The sequence below is a fragment of the Pagrus pagrus genome (genome assembly GCF_965226575.1).
Source record: "Pagrus pagrus genome assembly, chromosome: 5".
Lineage (NCBI taxonomy): Eukaryota > Metazoa > Chordata > Actinopteri > Spariformes > Sparidae > Pagrus > Pagrus pagrus.
Window position 1 is genome coordinate 2,905,666 of NC_140189.1, and position 23,735 is coordinate 2,929,400.

Here is a 23,735-nt window from a genome sequence, read left to right on the forward strand (position 1 = left end):
TTCTCCCCCACATATTTAGTGGAGTACTATTCATAAAATCTACCCTCCATATGAAAGCATCCAACAAGGGAGAAATTCTTAGATCTCCTCCAGGCCCACTGCAGATCAGTCCATCCTGCTCCCTCACCACTTCTCCTTGGTCATTCACCGACAGACCCTCCCCTGGCTGGCTGCCATAGTTCCTAATGAGGTCAGACTCCTGCCTGCTCGGCTGGTCTGATCAGCAATATGTGTGTCATTCTGTGTGTGTGTGTGTGTGTGTGTGTGTGTGTGTGTGTGTGTGTGTGTGTGGGAGACACAGGGATAAAGCAAGCAAGACAAAGAGAGACTCATAGAAAGGCCGAGTGAGTGTGTGTGTGTGTGTGTGTGTGTGTGTGTGTGTGTGTGTGTGTGTGTGTGTGTGTGTGTGTGACTGTGAGGGAGAGAAAGAAGGGGATGAAGAAAGCGTATAAGTATGTGTGTGTGGTTGGTGTTCGCTCTGTGCCATAGGTACTGACCTGGAATAGGGTTAGTGCTAATGAGGAGAGGGAGAGAGGGTGAGATGCGAGAGGAAGTACAGGGTTGCCAGGTCAGGCCTGATTCACATTTAGGGGAGTCCAGATTTGAAGAGTCATGCACTGGTTGCGCTGAATAGCTGCTACTTTCAGGGTTTGGTGTCACACACAAAAGCTTTGCCAGAGATTTGAATGGTGGCAAGTGAATGAATGCAGCAAGAGCAGACACCCCAGCCAGCAACCATTACTAACACTGTAGCAAATGTGTAGCAGTTTGAAGTTTGATGAGAATGTGTGTCCGAGGTAAACACAAGACTGATTCCTTGCCCACATAAGGATATTTTTGCAAAACAAGCATTTTCTTCTGCCTTTTGTGACCTTAAACTTCTCAGATTTGTTTTTTCTGCAGATTTTTCAAAACTCCTGGTTCTGTGTATCTGTGTAGACATGTAAAACAGAGTATTTGGTAAACAATGACATCATCACCTCAATTAGAGCATGCTCATTGTTGTGTTTTGTAATGAGCATATGTCTGAAACCACAACAGCAGACTACCAGTTTGTTATCATTTGGTAAGCACCAGTGTAAATTTTGTTGGCACCGTAAGGCCTAATTATGAGTTTAGTTGTTTTCTATGGTTTTGGATTATTATATTTAGATAAGCTCACTACCCATGCTCAGATCTTTTTTGATGTTTGAAATAACGTTGACATAGACTTCATTGCCATCTACTGGCCACCTTATTTTAAGGTGCTATTTGTAAGAAAAACTGATTTTTGAGTCTCACTCATAACACGTGAAAAACTGACACTTTGGGATGGTGGCCAAAGCATCCCAATGAGACTCAAAAATCTACTTTGGAGGAGAATAATATACATTGTATACATATACAACTTGTATACCCGTGGGCAAGGCCTCAGAATCTATAACCATGCTCGCAAAGCTGTAATGCTTATTAAACACCAGAAAATAAAATCATTAAAAACGTAGAGAAAACATGCTATCCTCATCACTCTTGGCCCAAATAAGACTACAGCCATGCTAGCAGCTCTGCAAGACTGTACTCAGGGACAGTGCTTTAAGCTAAATGTTAATATCAGCACGTTAACATGCTCCCAATGGAAATGTTAACATGCTAATGGCAGTAGGTATAATGTTTACCATGTTAATCATCTTTGTTTAGTGTGTTAGCATGCTAGCATCTGCTAATTAGCACTGAACTTTAAGAACAGTCAGGGCAGATGGTACTGTAGTTGTATTGGTTTTGCAGGTATTTATTCATAAACCAAAGTATTTCACAAATACAAAATATGGCCTGATAATGGCACTAGATGAGATGTTAAGGGAAAGTTACTCCAAGGAAGGAAAGTCAGAAGAATACCAAAGTCCGTAGGACAATGAATATATGTACAACATTTCATCAGAAACTAGTTTTTGTCACTCTAAGCTGTACTTTGTCAGCCACTGCTTCAGTCTAGTTTTGGGCTGACTTCTAATGTTAGAGGTGAAAACTTTGACCTATTTTTGAATGTAGATGTAAATTCATGGAACACCAAAATCACCATGAATATCTGGAGCGAGTTTCATGTAAAAATATTCAATAATTGTCAAGCCATTTCACACTGAAGTGTTGAAAATTTGAACTGGCCGGCTTTACCATCCCAAGAGAAACACTGCTAGCATGGCTAATCTCAGTGGCCGAGTTCAATTTCAACATTTGGAGCCAAGGAACAACAGTCGTTCTGGCAACCCACTGCTGGTGATTTTCCCTCAATGGGATTTTTCCTTTTATCTTCTTGCATCATTTTAGTGTTACACTAACAAAATTGATATATTTGTCCCAAAGCTGCCACCTAGAATCTGATCCCTCAATTTCCAGCTCTTTGTGCTGTATACATTGTGAAAACTGATATCCAGTAAGGTCTTGAGCCTGCTGATTAACATCTGCCACAAAAGTCAAATAAGGTCAAATCTGTTAAGCACTCTTGACAAAACAAATTTAAATACTGGCAGAAGCGAGACGGAGCAAACGGATCGCAAAATTGAAGCCAAGAGAGCTGAGTCTGTGCCAGCTTTTTTTTCTCCACGTGTTCAATTGCAAAACACAGCTGAACAGCATCCATGTGTAATATCATGTGGCATCCTTGTCTTATTCTGCCATGTCATTTTAATATCCCTCCCACTACTCTGTGCATCAGTTAAACTCGTCTTTGTTTCGTCTTCACTGTTCTCCATCTGTCCCCGGGCCCCGTTACACCCAAGACTTTGATTTGGTCGACAAACGGTGTGTGTGCAACAGAAACAGCAACAGCAGCAGAGCAGGGTTTTGTCCTGAGATGAACTCTGCAGCAGCGGTGGTGAGGGCTGCTCACTGCTGACGGCGGGAAGAAACAGAGGGAGCGAGAGGCAGCAAAAGGCAGGGGAGGGCGAAAGACAGACAAAGAGAAAAAAGCGTCAGAGAAGGCGGACATGACAAATATGAATATGAATAAACGTGTGAAAGAAACAAAGAGAAAAATTAAAAGACAAAGGGAAAAATTGTACAAGAACAACACACGTCAGTGATATGAAAAGACGGAATGAGCCATGAAAAAGCAGGAAAACAGCAAAGAGACAAAGAGAGAGACAGGACAATGAATAAAATACGGAAGAAAGGGGTCAAAGGGAGGACGACAAAGCCAAGAAAACATGCTTAATGGATGCGGGTATGGAAAAGGAAATGACAGAGACCAGGAAAGAGAGATGAATAGATAGAGGGTGAGAGGAAAAAATGGACAGGGAATGAAAAACAAAGGCAGCGAACAGGGGAGAAGGAAGAAGCAGGCAGAGACTGAAAGCAACCAAAAAAGACATGAAGGAAGAAAAATAAAGGAAACGCAGCCAAGACGAGACCGAGCCAGGTAGCGAGAGGCAGCGAGAGAGAGAGAGAGAAGAAACCTTTGCCAACACTGTGAATTTTCCTCAACTCCTGGCGATAATAGCTGTGCATAATAAGCCGATTTAGCAGCTCAGTACCAATAAAACACCCAGGTGGTGCTCACTTTTTGCAGCTTGATGGGCGAACGCTGCATTTCAAGCGAATCTGCTTCTCATTGTTTTGTTTGTGCTGTATTTATAATGTTCAGTTAAGGTAAAACTGTGAAGATAGTCCACAATGATCATTCCAGCTTAGATAAAAATGAACATTGTGGTACATTTTTTATTGATCTGTCTGGGTGTTTGATCCTGAAGGACACAACATGTTGTCCAAATGCTTTACAGAATCTGGCTTTGATAACTCAACCTGTAGGTGGCTCAGAAATGACCTGTAGAACAGGTTTCAGTAAATTGTGGATGAAGTTGTTAGCTCTGAGTTTTTAAACATCATTAGAGGAGTTCATCAGGATTCTTACCTTGTCCTTTGCAGAATTTACATTAGTAATTATGGCTAATAAAGTTCTATGCAGATGACACTTTTCATTTTAAATGCTTACACAGATCAATGTAAAAAGGATTGATACTTCACAGGGCTCTCTATTTATAGTGGTGGTTTTACATTTGAAGTCTCTGAGGAAAAATGTCTTAAAATGAAGAAGCTTTTGTCAGATTAATGAAATGACGAAAATATTTTTACTCTGAACTTATATAAAAATGGAGGAGAACGTGGAAAAACAGGTGCTCCAGTTTACACTTTTCATTTATACTCACACTTTGGTTGGTAGAGCATGCGCCCCATGTAGAGAGGCTGTTTCCTGTTTCTTGTTACAGCGGCTCAGGGTTTTTAAATCTATCTGGTGGCACTTTGCTGCATGTCATCCCCCCTCTCATATTTTTAAAATGGATTGAGCTTTTATCCTGACAAAAAACTTTTTTTCACCAGTTCTCAAGTCATAAACACAGGACTCAGACATAGAAAATGGATCACCAGAAAAATATTTTTTTTTACTTCCTCGCTTGCCCCTCAGGGCCTCGGTAGCTCCATTATATGTGAGTTGACAAAAATGTTGTTTTACCTCACTGAAAGAAGGTGGTTGAGGTCTAAATTGTTCCTCTGTTCCTCTGCTCTCACTACATGATCTAAGGAAAGAGGTGTCATCCACAGCTCTGCATTGTTGTGAGTTTTTAGATTCACATTCTCTGACCTATGTCTACTTTTGAGTGCTCGAATCAACCAATTTAATCAAACTCCTCTTAAAATGTAACCTTGCCCTCATATTCTCTTTCACTAAGAAATATGTGACATTATTGAAGCTAAAGAAGAAATATAAAGACATAAAGACATCTCTCTTTCATTGGTGCAAGTAACACTGCTAACCTTTAAAGAAAAGCAACATTGCCAGACTCCTTCAGTTCTAAATTGAATTGTGACTCACCCTGCTCTGCACATTTAGATCCTAGGATTAAGACAAACCTTGGACAATCAGCTTTTAGTAAGTTTGTACTTTAGCATCAGAATAACAATTAGAATACTATTGGACCTGACATGCTTTGTTACTCACAATTTTCCTGTCATTGAAAGCTGAGTGTGACTTAATTTGTAGTTCTCTGCTTCACTTTTCACTTTTTATACTGCGTACAGTATTTTGCTTGCAATGTTGTTTTCTATCTCGTAACTGTTTCTTGTTTTACAGATCATTATTTTGTACAACCTAGTAAACAGGACACAGCTTGCTCTCTGAGCTTCCCTTGTGGATATTTAAAGCTTTCAATTCCCAGCTGCTTCTTCCAGATTCCACTTTCCCACATATCATCACTGTTGGTTGCAAACCTCGTAACTCCAGTAGGGGTGAATTAGAGGATTACATGCTCCATGGGTTGGGAGTGTTCTCTCACCTATTGAGGTTATAGAACCTTTACAAAAACACTAATTGGCTTCAAAACTGGACAAAGCTGTTTCTCAAAAGCTGACATTTTGGAGATACGAGGTTTGCATCTGAACTTGACAGTGATAGAAATACTGATATCTCAGCCTGTGGAGCCCTTTCATCGCGTAGAGCTCCACTCCATTCATTGTCTTTGGCTTCAGCTGTGATGATTAATGATGCGTAGTATGACGCTGCACTACAGCCAACTCCCCCACGCTCAAAGAGCGATGTTTCAGCGATTTGTCTCCCCAGGGACCCACATTTTGACTTACTGTCAGGTGTTTCACTCGTCCTGTTCAGTGAAAGTGGAACACCTGTGTGCATGTTGGACCGCTGTGTTGAGCTTCAAAGAAGAAAACAGGCTTTCCACAGAGAGTTGATGAAAGCTTTTCATCCACACTCCTTGATGAGAGACTGTAGGGATTATGTAAACAGGCAACAAAGAGGAATACAGTATGCTTAATCTCTCATTCTCCAGCTTTGTTGGCCATGAGTTGCTTCATTGTTGTGGAGCGGATGGCTGCTTTCATAGCTGGCTCTTTTTAAGCACAGGCTTTTTTTTTCTCCACCAAATTTTGAATTCAACTTCTGCAGCACTGCAAAATAGAAGAGGAGGGAGGGTAGAGTTTGAAAAAAGAATAATATCCCTTTTGTCAAATTTGTATTCATAAAAGTGTATTCAGCCCTTTTGATAGATCTGAGAGCTGTTTATGAAAGCAGATGAGCTCAAGCAGGTCTCTGAGGCCGTGTTTTAAATGCTCGGTTCCTGAAGGCCTCATGTCCCCACCTGCTGCACTCCACTGACACACATCCAGACGAGAACAGCCTCGTTCAAGTCAAACACTCTGTGTTACTGTTGCCAGTAAAGAGCATAAAATTCACCCGGCTGGCTATCACAACAGCACCTCAAACCAACTTTGTGATTACTGCTTGTTGGCATTGTGAGAGTCCAAAAGTTTATAGGAGCAATAACTAAGATTTATACCGCCCCACAGCCCAAAGTGATCATAATGTATCTGCAGTGGGATGATGGGTTTTTTGATCAATACCAATGACTACTTCAGAGATTTCTGGCTTTAAACTTACTTTGGAGGTTGTTGGAACTAAAGCAAAAGTTACAAAGGCAACTGTGGTTCTCTGAATTATAGCTGATGTCAAGATCATCATCGATTGTTTATGGGAGGAAGGGGAAAACAGGCTTACACAGCCTCTCGAGGACAGAAAATTAAGGCACAAAGGGTTACAAGGCTAACAACCTTAAAGACATAAAATCATATCATGTAATACGATTATTACATGCTATGATTTTATGTCTTTATCTTAATGCAATACTCGTTGATAGCATAATTGGTCGCTGCAGTCATTTCTACTATCCATACTCCACCTTCATAAAGTTACTAAGGGTAAGAAATGGGGGGCAAAGACAACAGATCTCATCCCGTGCAAAAACGTTCAGCTGAGGCTATGCTGAGGCTCATTTAGCCGCCTGAGTTAGCCAAACCTAGTGGGTATTTTCCAAAGCTACATTCTTTAGGCAGAAAATGTGTGTATTTCTGGACTGTGCTTCCTCACCTGCAGGCTTGTCTCAGAGACAAAATGTGGACAATCAACCAACAACTGCCAGAACAAAGACACATACTAATTTTGGCTAACTCAGATACAAACTCTTAGTTTGACAACCTGGGAATTAAACTCAACAATCACCTACGATAATAAGGTACAGACAAGTAATTAAGTCAGTGAGCAGACTCAAGTTAAACAAGTTGAACACTTTTGTACAGTATGACTTAAGCCCCCAGTAGAGAGCAAGGTTTTGAAGCCAACTTTTGAAGTGGTCAGACCCCAAAAATACTTTTTCCCATAAGCTTACATTGGGAAAGAAGTGGCTGTAAAACAATGGATACATTATATTGAGTGTCACAACTGCTGTCAAATGACTAGCTTTTCTTTAACATAATTTGAGCCATTTGGTCTGATAGCATTTGGAAATTCCAGAGGAGCCACAGGATTAAATAATTTCGCTCCCATTAATGTTGGTCAGGCGCTAAAACCAAAGGTAGCTGGCTAGGTCAGCGGAAGTCTCTAGTGCACACGGTTTTCGGCTGGTAATCGTATACACGGGAAGTGGAGCTTTTTTGGCTTCATGCGTCATTGAGAAGCTTTCATAGAAATGAACAGGGCTCCTCCTCTGAAGCTGTATCCAGAATTTGAATTGTTAGATTGATGGTATGTCTAGCTGAAGTTTGCTAATGTTAGCTAAAATTAACCATCATAAGTTAAATTAGACCAATATTATTATTGCAGCATAGTGCAGAGTGTAATGAACTGAGAAAGAGTGTTATATTCAACTCCTTTGTTCTAAGAGAATCAATGTGCTATTCATTTCTTCAGAAGTTACATCAGCTCACTTCAAGAGCAGCTGCTGGGAACATATTGTGGAAGTGTAAAGCAGTGCTTTGCTGAGAACAAGAAACAGGTCAAAGTCATTCTTGGATATATTAAAATTGAAAAGAGCATGTTATCAATAAAGAGGAGAAACAACATAACATCCAGTCAATGTCGCTGTGAGTGTATTTAAAACCGCTCTCAAGGTCAGTGGACCTCCAACTACAACATGAAGTTCCATTCAAAATACCTAAATTGCAGTCATTTCCTCTTTTGAATTGTCAAGTAATTACTGTAAGTTTGGGAAGAAAATCACCTTCTTCAGCTCACAGTTTGAACAACACTCCCACGCTGGCAAATGCAGTCAATCTAATTTGAAACCCGGATGATGAAGGGCTCTGCATGGCTGCACTTGTGTCATTATAAAAATGGATGGACAGATTTAAATACCCCTTTGTAAAACTTCTCCATGAGTCTGACACTTGGCTGCCTCCTCACCAAATCACTGCTGGCATTGATCGCAGAAGTCGACTATTTATGCTTGTACGGATGCCAGTTTCCCAGAACAGCAATTAACATTTGGGGAATAAAAATGGTCTGACAAGATGTACTCTTAAACTGTCTCAATCATGCACTTACTGTATGTGGGAGCAGAAGAATAACAGTTTTGCATATGCATGCGTATATTCTACTGTTGCATCCACAGTTGATAGTTATGTCAAAAAACCTGCCAGATGTGTTCATCTAACCTAACTGATTAATACGCTACATGAAATTGAATGTGGTGATGTTGCCAGTGTGCAATTACTGTGCATAATCAGGGATATAATCAGAAAAGGAAAATGAGGAACAGTAATCTCTCCACAGAAACATGATTTATGGACAACATATGCTCTATCCAGCCCGCTCTCAGCCTTGAGGGGCAAGTGAAGATTTTTCTTCAGGTGATCCATTTTTTAAGTCTGATTTAAATGGTTTATGACTTGGGAACTGGTGGATTTTTTTTTCATTTGTGAAACCACATGAAAAAAAAGTTCTCAGGAGAATCTTTCTTTTTTAATGTGTGAATAAAAAGGTTTTCAGGAGAATTTTTTTTTCATGTGTGAAACTGAGTGAAAAAAAGTTTTCAGGAGACATTTTTTTGTGTGTGAACCCGGGAGAAGGAAAAGAATCAGAATTTTTTTTCATGTTTGAAACTGAATGGAAAAAAATGTCTCAGGAGAATTTTTTGGGATAGAAAGGGATGGACCAGATTTTTTTAAAAAAGTTTTTAAAATAGTTTTTTCATGTGTAGAAAAAAAGGTTTTTAGGTTTCAGGGTTTTTTTTTGCTTTTGTTTTTTTTTTTTTTAAAGGATTTTCAGAAGAATCTTTATCTTTCTTCATGTGTGAAACTGAATGAAAAAAAGGGATTTTCTTTCGAAAAAAACAAAATAAAGTTCTCGTGATTTTTTTTTTCATGTGTGAACTGAATGAAAAGAGGATTTCGAGAGGTTAAAAAAATAAATATAAATTCTCAGGAGAATCTTTTTCTTCATGTGTGAAACTGGGTGAAAAAAAAATTCATGGAATTTTTTTCAGGTTTTTCATTTACGAGTGAAAAAAAGGTTTCAAAAAAGAATTTCATTTGTGAAATTGAATGAAAAACAGTTCTTTTTTTTCAAAAATAAAAAGGTTCTCAGGCGATTTTTTTCATGCATGAAATCAGATAAAAATCGGATCAACCTTTTTTTCATTTTTGAAAAAAAAACTGTGAAACAGGGTGAAGAAAGAAAGTGAAAGAAAAAAAAAGTTTTCGGGAGATTTTTTATTTTTTTAAAAAAAAAAAGTTTTTAGGATATTTTTTTTCATGCATGAAACTGGATAAAAAAGTTCTCAGGAGAATGTTTTTTTTTCCATGTGTGAAACCAGGTGAAAAACCAGCTGTAGTTTTCACAGCCCTTGTCAGAGAGGCTATTGTATTACTGTCTTGTGACATCTGTGCTCTGTGATGATGAGCTGCAACATATGTGATCACAGAGAGAGTTGGAAACAAGACTCCAGACACACAGCCCTGCCAAACTGCGAAGATATCTTTTCAATGATTGCATTCTTGTAAAGTTCTTGGGAAAAATTTCCACACAAGGACACAAGAATCAGCAGCATGTTTGGATTTCATGATTACCTTGAGCCAGTTCGGAGCCACGTGTGTGCATGTTTTCAGCACAGCCAGACAAGAGCAGCTGATTTCACTTCAAAAAGTGCTAATCAGAAAAGTCCTTTGCTGAAGTGTTTTGCAGGAATGAAAACCTGCACACATATGGCTTTTGATGGCACATACATGAAGGCCAGTGGGATTAAAGTTGAGTCTGGAACGAGTCGGCCACAACTGTCGCCATGTTGTGTATATTGCGTAGGAGCTTGTTAGCACTGTATCCAAAACAAGGGCATGGGTGGAGAAGAACCAGATGTGGCCACTGGCAGATGGTTCACGAAGACATCCTCCAAGCTTGGACAGTGCATACTACATGACATCAGTACCAGATGGTTTACTCATTAACACCCACCCTCTGAAAACACTCTGAAAAGGCCGTGGTGAAAGTCCAAAAATCTTAAAACCACTTGAGCTGCTCTGGCACATTTTTTCATGAAATGTTGGGTGATGGTTATTAAATGTAATTAGTCAGAGTAACAACCTCGTCCAATCGTCAGTCTTTGGGCCAAAAGCTAAAATGCCCCTCATTCAGTTAAACGCGTTTGCAACACAGCTGAAATTACTTTCTGAAATGCTCTGCATCTATTTTGAATTTAAATGACACAAAATCAGATTTATGACAACTGAGGAATCCAGTTACAGTGGCTAATATATATAAAGAACATCATTTTGAGATTTTGTGAAATGTGTATTGAAACTAAACAAATGTTCAGACCATTCAGCCATCTCTGTATTTGATCTCTCTCGCAGCTCCTGTTTGTCTGACATGAACTGAGTGAACTGGAAAGGAGGACGGAGGGGGGGGGGGGGGGGGGACTTGGCACACTTATCTGTTCCACTTCAGCTTGATCCATGTGTTGTGATGCCTGCAGTGTCCTGGTTTGGCCCTCCACCATTAAATGACCAACAGTGAGGTAGGTATCAACAACATAGCCTGTGGTTTTGCAGCCCCAATTCCACTTGGGTGGATAAAAAAATGCCTCCGGATACAAAGGAAATAAACATTAACTGAGACAGAAATGGATATGTTTGGAAAAAATAGTCACTGCAGATTCGTCTATTCAAGGTTGTTGCCATTCCCTTCTACAGATCTTGCTTTTTGCTGTCTTTTATTAACTAGTCAATGTAACATCAGTGCTAACACAAGCTTTTTCTGCCCCAGGCATATCAACCAGTCAGCCTTGAATTTAGGAGTATTTGGCACATCGACTAGGAAGACAAAGCAGTGAAAAATTGCCTTCAGTATAACTTCAGACACCAGACATATTTATTTAAACGTCCTCCATAATGAAAAGTAGAGCCTGACCAATACTCAAGTTTTTTGGGCCAATTCCAATACCGATATTTGGAGGTAAAAAATACGTATCGATATATCGGCTGATAGACACGTTTTAAGCAATGATCCCTCAAATGTGGTTATCAAACACTAATGATAAAGATATGTAAAAGAAAATGTTCATATCAGCACATATTGGGCAATGTATAGGCCAATAATGATATATCTGTGATAGACCAATATCGGCCAACTGACCTCATGAAAACCCTTCCAGAACATTAATGTTCTGCACTCCTCATTTCTGTGCATTTTGTTGAAATTGTGTGAAAAAATGTGCAACAGATGTGTTTTTCAGCAGTAAAGCAAATATGTTTATTAAGCACTTTAATATACATCAGAAAATTCCACTTCATATAATACAGGAATTCTTTTTAAATGAAAGTTGAATGTACATGGGAAGCTATTTACAATCCAATCACTGACGGTCAAATCAAAGATGACAGACAAAACACAGTCAAGACAAACAAGATAACTGCTTAATAAGACTATACAGTATATTTTCCAACACTGCTTCTAGACCCGATCCTGCCTTGAATCCTTCTATTGACCCTTCATGGCATACCTTTGAGCTACTGTAGTACTGGAGAGTTGAGAGCTTTCACTAGGGCTTATAAGTGTTTGTGCATGCGATAGGTTTCTACTCCCCCCGATCCTGGTTGTTGGCGAAAAATAGCTCACTGTTGACAATATGAAAAGCCTGCAAAAATATGACACAGTCTGTAAACGCTAACGCAGCTCCATACAGTTCATGAGAAACAGATGTTTCAGTTCCCTCAGCGTCACAGTCGAGCACCTCCTCCCCTCCATCTCCTGCAGGGTTAAGTCCTGTTAAACTGATTTCAGCTTCTCACAGGAGAAGGCGGGACAGAGTTATGTTGTTTCAACTTTGGCTTTACAACTCTGCATTTCAAACAATATCATTCACAGCTATGAGTTGTCTTAATGGCTGAACCCTTTTGAGCCATTTTTTTGTGTCATGCCCCTGAAAAATCCAGCAAGAATAACTGGAAATTAACCACATGACAGGAAGGAAACAAAGCTTGGATTTTGTTTCTTGCATTGCAGTAGGTTATACATGTCACTCTGCAGACAAATGCATTTCTCTAAATCGCTGCTTTCACTTGAAATTGCTGCATTTAGCACCAAACTTCTGCTGACGGTACACACTGGGTTGTTTAAATATTTTTTACGCACACACAAAATAATAACACGCAAGCAACTGAAAAATCCCATAGGGACAAAATGATTTTTTTTTTTTTACATTTTCAATGAACCTCCCTCTTTCTCAGATATTTGTAGTAATACACAGACGCACAAAACCAACAAAACTGGGAGTCCAAAATAACTGCAGGCAACTTCTGAACACAGCACCATGGTAGAGCGTAATGCAACACAAAATGCAGCAAAAGTGGCTTTTTTCCAAAAATAAATATGCTTGTATATACTCATGAAGTAAATTGCCATAGCTATTAACATATTACACACAACAGAGGTTTAGCACACTGATCAAGGTTAACACAGATTATTTGGGGTCTCTAGAAAGGCAGACTATCAATGCGCTTAAATTCATACCATGGCATCAGTTACTGTTATGTCCTGTGATTTGTGACAATGTACTCAGTGGCACATTGCTGTCAGTGTGAAAAGGTAGACAGAACAAACATAATATAAAATAATAAAAAAGCATTGGTATGTTTCTCTCAAACAATTACTTTGATAAAACATGGATGGGATACAAAGTGAATAGAACAAATGCATGTCTGTCATTTTACTCTTTTAAAAGTGCATACACTGTTTATTAAATAGCATTACATTAAATTAAAATGATAGTTTGCATGAATACATGAAGAAGGCTGTAACAGATGTAGGCACATCGATGTATCAGTTCACATAAGCCTTAGGCAGCAATCAACAATCATCCCTAGGTATTATTTTGAGGTCTCCCACTGATGAAACAAAAAATCTATTGTTTTTTTTAATGCAGATGAAAACAGTTGCTTTGGCACATTCCCTCCAATGTCTGCAGACGAATGGCATTCAAGACATCTGAAACAGTACAGGAATGACTTGGGTTAATGTTTTGTCTGGGAGGAAAGAGTCTGCTTATCCAGATTGAGACATTCTTCATGCAAGTCTGATTAAATCCAACTAATGGTGGTTGTGTTGAGTGCAATCCAGTATCAACTAAAAGTCAGCTATTGGCCACTGTAAATGAACAGAATATCCAAAGTCTTGTCTACGTGCTGTCACTCTGACCTTGATTTCAACTTTGAGACAAATGCTTGATGTATTTCAACAAGAGCACATATTGGAGGATTTTTTTTTTTAAGTATCTCTTACCAGCTATAATGGAGTCTCCTTTTTGTAGTTAAACCCAGGGTCTGATCCTTCAATCTGCAGTTTGAGGGCTTGTTTAAGGCTTAGCTCGGTTTCCCCTATGGGATAGTTCTCTAGAACATCCTGGTGGCCTCTGTTCTGTACAGTCCGAGGAACGGATACTCTACTCAGGAAAACCTGATTACCCTGTAGATGATAGTTGGGGTTGGTCATGATGCCATTCCTCTTCTTCTCAGAACAGCTCTGCTGCTGGATAAAGAATTGATCTTGGCCTTGCCCCCTTTCTGACCGAATTGAACCACCAATCATGATCTTGCAATGGGGATCCTTCACTGCAATGTTCGCTACTGATTTGTTGAGAGCAATCCTCTTATCAAACTGAGTCATCTCGTACTCCAGAACCTGACCTTGGGTTGATCCGCTGTTCTTGCCTTTTTTCTTGTCTCCCAGTGCTCCTTTACTATTTGATGTCCCATTTCCGGTCTTACTTCCCTTTGTTGACTTGAGACTGGGTTTCAACTGAGACCAGTCAAAGTCATTGGATGGAGATGATGGCTGCTGACCAATGGACTTGTTCGTAGAGGAAGGGGAAACAATCGACTGCCTGCTCCGGCTGCGAGGCAGTGAGTGCTGTTGGATTTGTTCTGTGAATGTCAGTCCATGAAAACTGTCGATTGGCACAGTCTGTGCTGTGGCTGTCGATGATGTGGTTCTCAAGGAGGAGTTCTTTGAACTCTTGAGGGAATTATTTGATAGGGAGGATTTCTGTCTATCTACTGTGGAATCAGGAGATTCTGATGGCGAACTGAAAGCATGGACAGGTCCGTTGGGTAGACCACGTCCAGACGACTGCATGTCTCCTGCCCCTGTGCTGCCAGAACTACTTGATTTAATGGTGAGGGATTGCATTTTACCAGTCACAGTCAACGGGGTTTTTTCTTCCATGGTGTGTACTGGGGAGGGATTGCAGCCATTTAGAGTTGTGGCCCCATATTTTTCCAGAAGTTTTATGATCATTGAATGGCCACCTTTTGCTGCCACCCTCATTGCTGTGCGTCCAAACTGATCAGCGTGGTTGGGGTCAGCGCCGTTTTCAAGAAGTATTTGCACAACATCAATGTGACCCTCTTGTGCAGCGATGCCTAGCGCTGTTGCTCCCTGGTTGCATGTATGATCCACATGTGTGCCATTTTCTATCAAAAACTGCACGACTTTTGTGTGTCCTTGCCATGCAGCAGACTGGAGGGCAGATCGCTTCTCATTGTCACAGGCGTTCACATCAGCATGATAGTTAATCAGCAGCCGCACCATTTCAACATGCCCTTGCCAGCAGGACACGTGGAGGGCCGTTCTGCCCTCAGTGTCACAAGCTTCCACATTTGCGCCATTTTCGAGGAAATACTCTGTCATGGCCAGCTGATTTTCAAGTGCCAATATGTAGAGTGTTGGGCGTCCATCTGCGTCTTTGTGATCTATATCAGCACAGTGGCTCAGCAGCAGTTCAACAATGTCCCTGTGGCCTTCTAGTGCAGCCACCCTGAGAGCATTCCTCCCATCATATCCCCTCTCATCAATGCATGACTTGTTTTCCAGAAGAATGTGCACACAGTCATAGTGTCCCTCTTGTGCAGCTAATATCAGCGGTATTCTACCATCATTGTCAACCTCTGTACAACGAGCACCTTGCTCAATAAGGGCATCGCACACTTGGCGGTGGCCCTCGAATGAAGCCATGTGTAGCGGGGTCCAGCCTGCATCGTCCCTGTGATTCTCGTCCAGACCTCTGTCCAGCAGAGTTCTGACCACCTCCACGTTACCCTGAGCAGATGCAATGCTCAGCACGGTCCTTCCCTCACTGTCGATGCTATCAACAGCAGCCCCCCAGAAAAGTAATGTGTTGACAACTGAGGCATGGCCCATTGATGCAGCAGCAAGAAGAGGAGTGCGGCCATTGTTGTCCGTGTGATCCACATCAGCTCCGCCTTCCAAAAGCAGATCGACAACATCGACATGTCCTTCATAGCCAGCCACAAGGAGGGGAGTCATGCAGTCTTTATCACAGTGGTCAACCTCTGCTCCTCTGTCAATCAGAAGGCTCACAACAGAAGCATGGCCTTTACTTGCAGGAACACAGAGAGCAGCCACTGAGAGGGCAGTCCTTCCATCCACATCTTCATGATTAACTTCGGCTCCGTGGTCCAAGAGGTGCTCAACAATCTCTCTGTGTCCCATGTATGCTGCAGCAATGAGAGCTGTTCTTCCTTCATTGTCTGCCTTGTTGACCTCAGCCCCATGCTGAAGAAGGTTCAACACGATGTCTTCATGGCCTCCCCAAGCAGCAGCTCTCAAAGCAGTTCTACCATCAGCATCGGCACAGTCCACTTTGGCACCAGCATAAAGCAGAGCAGACACAACCTCTGAATGTCCACCCCATGCTGCAGAGCGCAGGGCTGTCCATCCATCATGGTCTGTGTGGTTAATGTTGGCCTCACAACCAATTAGACAGTTGACCACTTTGGTATGGCCCTGCCTCGCAGCAAGAGTAAGTGCGGTTTGTCCATGGTTGTCTTCTAGCTCCATGTTTGCCCCTCTAGATATAAGCAGGTTGACCACATCAAGGTTTCCACTGTAAGCTGCGTTGGCCAGCAGAGTTCTCCCACTGGAGTCACACTGGTTGACAGATGCCCCGTTGTCAAGTAGTGTCCGTATTGAGTCCTCTCTTTCAAGGGCCTGTTGTACAATACATGATGCATGGTCGTCCTCATTGTTTACATGAGCTCCGGCCTTGACCAGAAGTTGCAGGACCTCCTGTTCTCTTGGTATAGAGGTGGTCAGAGAGTCTTTCGCAGGAGTTCCATTCCAAACCATCCAAAGAGCCAGATTAAATGGCTCAATCTGCAGATTGGAATTGACAAGGTGCAGTGCAAATTCCTGCACTTCGAGTGGTTTGAGCTGCTTTGCTCGGCAAGTATAACTCATTGCCAACATCCGGTGTCCCTCTGCTCCATTGCACAAGTACTTCTGGGTGCAATGCTTAACATCCAGTAGCCACTCTGCAAAACTGTAGTGAAAAAGGATTTTAGTACTCCCAAGGCCATCAACCAACAACTTGGAGAGAATGTCCATCTTTTTCTGAAATTCTTCCATGGTAAGTGTCATGTTTTTGGTCCAGACTGCATGGTACAGTTCCTTGACCGTGAGTGGCCTACAAGTGGCCAGGATTACATTAAGGATGGGCTGGACTTTGGCAAACTGTTTTCTGACAAAAAGTCTCTGGCAGAGCCACAGGTAGAGGCCGTTGAGAGTTCCAGGGATGTCACGGATCTCGCGAAGCATGATGAAGTTCTCCACCACGCCGTCCAGCACGCGCTCCAGGTAGAGGAAGCAGCCACTGCTTTTGATGTGGAGTTGGTTGAGCATTTCTGCTGTCTCCTTGGTCAGGTGCTGCCTCAAGGCCTCCTCCTGGTCCAGCCTGTGGAGGATGTACTGTTGCACATCCTTGACGATATAGGCCTTGCGCAGATCATCAAGGCTGATTTTGCGGAATCCTGAAAGAAAAGAAATTGACATTAGTGGAGTCTGATGACAAATGGACAAGGAAATCTAGAGGAAAAAAAGGCGTATTAAAACTAACTTTGTCAGTATATGAAGAAATGAAAATATGCAAAGGATAAATGTAACAATAAATTGCAGTGGTTGTAGAAAATATAGCTGTTGATGATGAGTAGTGTTACTTTCCCTACAGTACAACTTGAGTCATTATCTTAAGCCTGACCTTGAGATCATACCCAGTATTTATCCACTGATCTTGTACCTTTGGATAATTAGGTTAAGCCAACCTTTAATTTCCTAAGGAATAGGGTAATTAACAGTAAAGCCATGTTGTTAAAGAAAAACCTTTCAGAGGAATTGAGAGCACAACCCCTCTGGCTGCTGGAAGCAGACACGAGCAGCAGGAGTTCACAATCAGTTTATCCCATAAAGAACTAAGGAAAACAAAATCATGGCAATTAGTGTAGTATATTGTGTGTGATGCAGAGGCAATTTTGGCTTTAATAATTTAGAGTGTGCCTGTGAGGATAAAAACTGAAATGATTTAAGTCAACTAAAATAATGAATGTATTATATTAAAATATACCTGTGCTGTTGCTTATTCATGTACTGCAACATACAAAGGATAAAAATACCCGTCTTAAAAGAAAGCTTTACAAAAGAAATGCATATAATATTAACTATGCTTAAAAACAGAATTTCTTTCAACCCTGAAACATGGTTGATTGGTCATTCGGCCCATCCATTGACTGGGGAGGTTATTAGCCCTTAATCAGCAGGAGCAAATCTATGTTAGGGGCTGAACATGTACAAGAATCAAAATGGAGGAGACCAAGGGAGGCATAATTTCCATGCCTGTAGCACATCAGTGGTCTGTAAAACATCTCTCCAGTGCCTCACTCATTATCATGCTACATGCTCCCAGCACAGCCCTTTAGAAATCCTTCTGAAAAAGAAATTATCACAGTGGGTCTTAATGAATGATCTTTAATGGGAATTCCTCTCAGAGACGTGTGAAAATGGCTCCATAATGGCATGGGCTAATGGGCATTAAGTGAACTTTTCTCCATGTTAAAACAATCTGTTTGTGGTCTCCGCCGGAGGGCAAGAAGAGCATTTTTGCATACTTGTATTTACAGTTCCCATGGTTCTCGAGGTTACTGGGGCAAGAAAAGAAATGTCACTCAGTGTTATTGAAATACTGTATTTTACAATGACTAACAGACCTTCGACTACGGGAAAAACAGCTGCATTCTTTCTTTTAAAAGGTCCACTTGTGTGCCGTGGACTCATTAACATCGACCTTTTTAAAGAAAGGAAATTAACGTTTTAATTTTAGGCATCTCATTATCAACTGTACATTTTATGTACTGACAGGAAGCTGCTCTTTAATGTTACATAGAAAAGAATCAACGACAACATTTAGCACCAGTACCTTAATCTTTAACAGTTAAGTGTGATTGCTTTCATTATATAACACAACTTTTCCCCGTACATAATATGAATCAGACTCTGTCACCAAGCCTGAGGCAGTGCTCTGTTCATCTGACTGCTATTGTGTGGGTAGAAAAGCCTGTGAAATCTTACTCCACACAGACCCGCTGCTCACCACACCTGGAAGCCAGATAACAAACCTGATGAGTTTAACAAGAGTTCCCATGCAGGTACTGACAGTTTGGACAACAGATCCTGGTAAACAGAAGGAGCGGTTTTCTTTATCATCTGCTTCTGGGTTTGTTTAAGATAAGCACACCTCCACCAACTGTGCCTCACAATAATCTTCTTTTACTTTGTCCTTGAGGCCGTCGTTATGCTTCCAACTGATAAAACGGATGACAGTCAGGCATTCACGTCTCAGATACTGACTATGTTTAATTACACCCTTTGATACATGGAGTAAGAGCAGAAGGACCAATTTTGATTCTAATAAATCATTTTCAGGTTGGACTTTGTTAAGGGCACAAATTATCTACCATAAAATATTTCATGACAGAGTTTCTAACCCCCGGCAAGTAGTGGGTAAGTTTGGCCTTGTCTGGCATAATCCACGTCTCGGGAAGTCCCCAAGTTCCCAAATTGATTTGAAAAGTTAATTTAATGAGCTTGTGCACCCACTTCAGATAGGGTGTGTGCTACTGCTTTTAGCTTGGCAGCTCCAGGGAAGATTTTGGCTTTAAAAAGGGTGTATATAACGTCTTTTCAAAACAATTTTGGATCTTGGGGCATCCGATGGTGAACCGTTGCTTTAATAAAAACTCCACATGTTTATTCTGAATATTCATGTCTGCAAATGGAATTGAATGTATGACAAGGATGCAGCTGTGCAAACGGTTTAAATTAATTAAACTGTAAAGGATCACTCCCCAGCATTATAACATATAATTGGCCAGCCATTACAAAAACTCAATGACCCTAACCCACTTTCAGTCTGCTATTGTTTTCAGTGACTGCGAGCACGTTCCACCCTCCCTTCAGCCTCTTTTCTCCTCCTGTACCAGCTCCCACTGTAGTCCTGGAGAAGTCACTGACATTCCAAGAGACAGATACATGGTAAGCATGCAGGGTACCTATAGGTAAGTAAAGAAAACTCTAGCACTTCTACCTTTAGAGCCTAAAAACCATTAAAGTTTTTGTGTGTATTCTGAATCTGACTGATCACCCATTTCAACTGGACCATGGGAAGAACTGTAACGTAATCATCCATCTTTCAAGTGTATATCAAAAGACACTGAAATACTTGAAGGTGCCTAATGATCCTAACATTCATCCCCGCTCTCAGTGTACTCACTGGTCCTCTGGTTCAAATGTCAAACGTTAAAGATCAAGTTTCAGCCTCATTCAATCAGAGGATTTCTCACTCCCCTCCAATTATTTTCTCTAGCCTTGTGTTTCATGTCAACTTCTTAATGTTCTTTTGTTTAGATTGAAGGCCGGACTAGCTTGTGTACATGCTTCCTTCCACTTTTATTGATGTTTCTGAACTCTGCTTTTTAGGCTAATGCACTATCACAAGGGCCTGAGTCTATACAGGCACACTGTATCAGATTTTACAACTTATGTTTAAAGACAAAAATCTGATGCTGGTGTGATCTCCTGCCTATGTGTTAGACTCTCTGATGCTGTGATGTCACGGACCAGTCCTCCTACTCCTACTGGACCCGATCCTTCTTTGGACATTCTGGGTTTGCTCCAGATGGGACAGGAAACCCACTAGCTGAGAGAGGGGAAGAGGCCACTGAAGAGGGAAAACAGGGACAAAAAAGACTTGAGGGGACCAAAAAGGAAACACTGTTTTTCACCCAGCTAGTCACTTCAGCAAAATGTGACATTTAATATTTTGTCTTGATGTAAATTTGCTCTATACACAGAGGGACTAAGAAAAACATTGAGTGTGCATTACAGCCCTATTCTGGAGATGTTGCCCTATCATGAATATTTTCTCAAGGGAACAAAAGACAAATGCTTCTGTGCTGTAGTTTATGATAAACAGTTTCTTCTACATTCCATGGTCACTGACACGCCAATTATGAAGATACAGTGAGTAGGAAAGCTGGAGGAGGGAGGAGGAGACACACATTTGACTGAAATAAAGCACTTGTCTGGTTGAAAAGGTTTTTTACAAAAACTCTTCCATGTGCAAGAAGTCAGAAGGCACCAAAAAAAGATCTCTTCTTTCAGTAGGAAGAAGATGAGCAACAATTTCCACTTTAGTCATCAGCAGACATCACTTCATAAGGCTTGGATGTCAACTGTGAAGTCATGGCATTATTACTGCCCTGCTCCTGCAGATAAAGCACTAAAAACAACCACAGGAGGAAAGTGGTCCAACCTGTATTTGATGACTGTGGTGTAACAGGAACTACTATTAAGTACTACACAAGAATGCAAGAACTTTCATTGGCTACAAATGTTCAAATGTCGTCCAAGAACCATTTTCTTTCTTTCCAAAACTGAACAGTCATGAAGGCCTATGCTTTGTTAATAAGTGGGCTACACAAACTGTAGTTGAGTATTGTGTGTGTTCAGGCTTGTTATGTGTGTGTGTGAGAGAGGATGGTTCAGAGTCTGAACAAAAGCGAGTGCTAAACAAGCAACAAATGACACATTCATCAGGGTGAGGGATGCAGCTCCCGAGTACAGGCCTCTGAGCCAGCTGCTGCTCGTTACAGAACTGGATACCAGCCACAGGAGACAGAGCCCCGCGTACAAAAGAGGGACTGTTTGCCTTCTAGATTAATTTTTCAGATGACAAACGAGGCAGCGTGTGTGCATGCGTGTTGAGAAATAAGAAGTCCAAGCTCATCAAGCGGGATTTCAGAGTGGCAGTGTCTCAGATCCGGCACGTTCTCTTGCGAGACACCATCTTAGGTCATCTGATCCATAAAAGAAAACTGAAACCCAAGCCTCGCTGCCCTCTCCTCAGGCTCTCCAGTAAACCCGCGCTCGACAAACGTCTGTTCGACAGCTGTAGCGTTCCCGGCTCCAAAAAACACGAGAGCGCCAACCTCCTAAACACAAGTATGTGGATGAGAGTCAGCTCCAACGGACTGCAAACAACAGTCCTTTGAAAAGAGTGCTATTTAATCTTTGAAAAACACTGTTGCCTCTCTCGTTTGATTATATACACTCTCTAATTTCTACTCCAACAGACGAATGCAAGATAACACTTTCTACTTTATCTTGGATAAATGTGGCTTATTCACAAGTGAGAAAAGACAAAGCCAGGCACTGAGAAGCTTCGACTCTAATGGGGCACTAATTCAACTGTGCAAAGATAACTGTTGCAGGAGAAAATCATTTCAGATTAGCAGCTACATTTCATGTGCACTGTATATTTCCTTGCCACACTAAGCGACCACCAGGCGAGACAGTGAAATGATTACACTTTAACAATTAATTCATGTAACGCTGGAGGCAAAGCACATGAAAACACTCCTGCCCAAACACGCCTCTTGCTGAATTTCAAACGGGATGTCAAAGGGTTTCCAGTCAGACCTGTTGTGGCTGACGAGGTGAGGGGAGGGGCAAACAGGAATACGTTTAACACACTGAAGCCTTCCTCAAACAAGGCACATGTAACGCTGTCTGCTGGCTTCATCTCTCTGTTAAAGCTGCAGTATTTGTCCATTCAGACATAGTTGATTTTTATAGTAATGTTTGTCCTCATGGCTTCGTACAGACTTGACAGGAGAGACAGAACAGCTGTGAGTAAAAACAGTTATGATATCCAGGGAGAGAAGCGTTTAATGCTCTCTCACCAGCTGCATCACTGATGGATTTTAAAACTTATTTTGCCGTTGAGGCCTTAATTAATGACCACCGTGAGCGTGAGGGGCTGCTCGCCCACGCTGCTAACAGTGAAACTACTGACACATTTTCACCTCACTTTAATCACATAATGTTACTGATAGCGAGTTCTGCTGCTCGTTTTGTGATATCTGAAAGCACACAAGCTCTTAATGACAGGACGATAAGTTGGGACTCTTGTTCATTCATGCAGATAGCAAATACATGAAGAGACTGTTGGCTTGACTATTATCGTAAGAGGGTTGTTTTAACCTCTTTTGCCCCGGTCGCACAGCAATAGGAAAATATAGTTTTTCTAACACCTTTTTGGAGGGCACACATATTTACCACTATCTAGTATCTTATTAGGATGCATATTAATGGCATATTGGCTGTTTATTAGTCATAATAAAGCCCTTATCCATGCCTTATTCTGCATAACCATATTCTACAACTACTAGGCCATCACTACACAGCACTTTGCCTCAATAACCTCCTAATTATTGGTCATTAAGTGAGGAAGTTTTTGTACATGAATTGCTATCACAGCTCAGCTTTAGGTGCATTCAGATAAAGCTATCAAACCACCTGCACAATGAATAATACATCAGTCATACGAGCGTCTCTGCAGAACACACCAGAAACAGGTTTCTTTTCTTAAAACCAGAGGATAAAGTAGCTGTACACATGATTTTGAATGGCAGGAGCTCATTAAGACGCTAACAACAGACCGAGTGTGCACCTGGTCACATGCGTATGCCTTCACTCACTGCATACCATAATGGATATCTACCCTCAGAGAGTTGTCACTATATATCCTAAAGCTTCTTGCAGCTGCACAGATGACTGGAAATTTCATCCAAGTGAAGAAATTCCAAAAGAGAAATGAAATAACAGATTGTTGGGCCAGAAATATACAGATCAAACAGGACCAAAAGTATTTAAATACTATGAACTTCATTCAAACTGTCCATTTACCAATTTCTGTAATCAGGGAATAAGTAGAGCTTCTACGGCCAATAATTCCTTCTTTCATGCCACATGATAGTTTCTCTCTTTGCCCTAGTTTTTGTATCTTAATAGGTTTAATGATCTCATGTTGCATAAAACCACAGAAATTCCTAATATAACTCATTTCTTTCTGAAGATACTAGTTCTCAGTCTTCATGGTGGCAGTAAGCTCTCTGCTGGGAGTTCTCTGCCCCACATGGGATCATATTTCCTCAAATCACTGCCCGTGTTTTGTTCTTCATTATCCCAGCTGACCTCCCGGTGACCTCATTTACACCTACCAGCACATGTTTCCATT

General features: G+C 41.2%; 1 protein-coding gene across 2 annotated transcripts in view; it reads right to left on the reverse strand.

Annotated features, from left to right (window-relative positions):
- Positions 1-11,536: 11,536 nt before the first annotated feature.
- Positions 11,537-23,735, reverse strand: part of ankrd50 (ankyrin repeat domain 50) — a 40,695-nt gene continuing 28,496 nt past the window's right edge. Inside the window, exons 4-5 of one of the 2 annotated variants that reach the window (XM_084352258.1) lie at positions 13,592-17,136; positions 11,537-13,297 (exon numbers count right to left, since the gene is read on the reverse strand). In XM_084352258.1, the coding sequence (XP_084208384.1) occupies positions 13,595-17,136 (3,542 nt within the window). In that variant the 3' untranslated portion in view covers positions 11,537-13,297; positions 13,592-13,594. Of the gene's footprint in view, positions 17,137-23,735 lie in introns of both variants that reach the window. The other variant, XM_084352257.1, reaches the window with a different exon arrangement.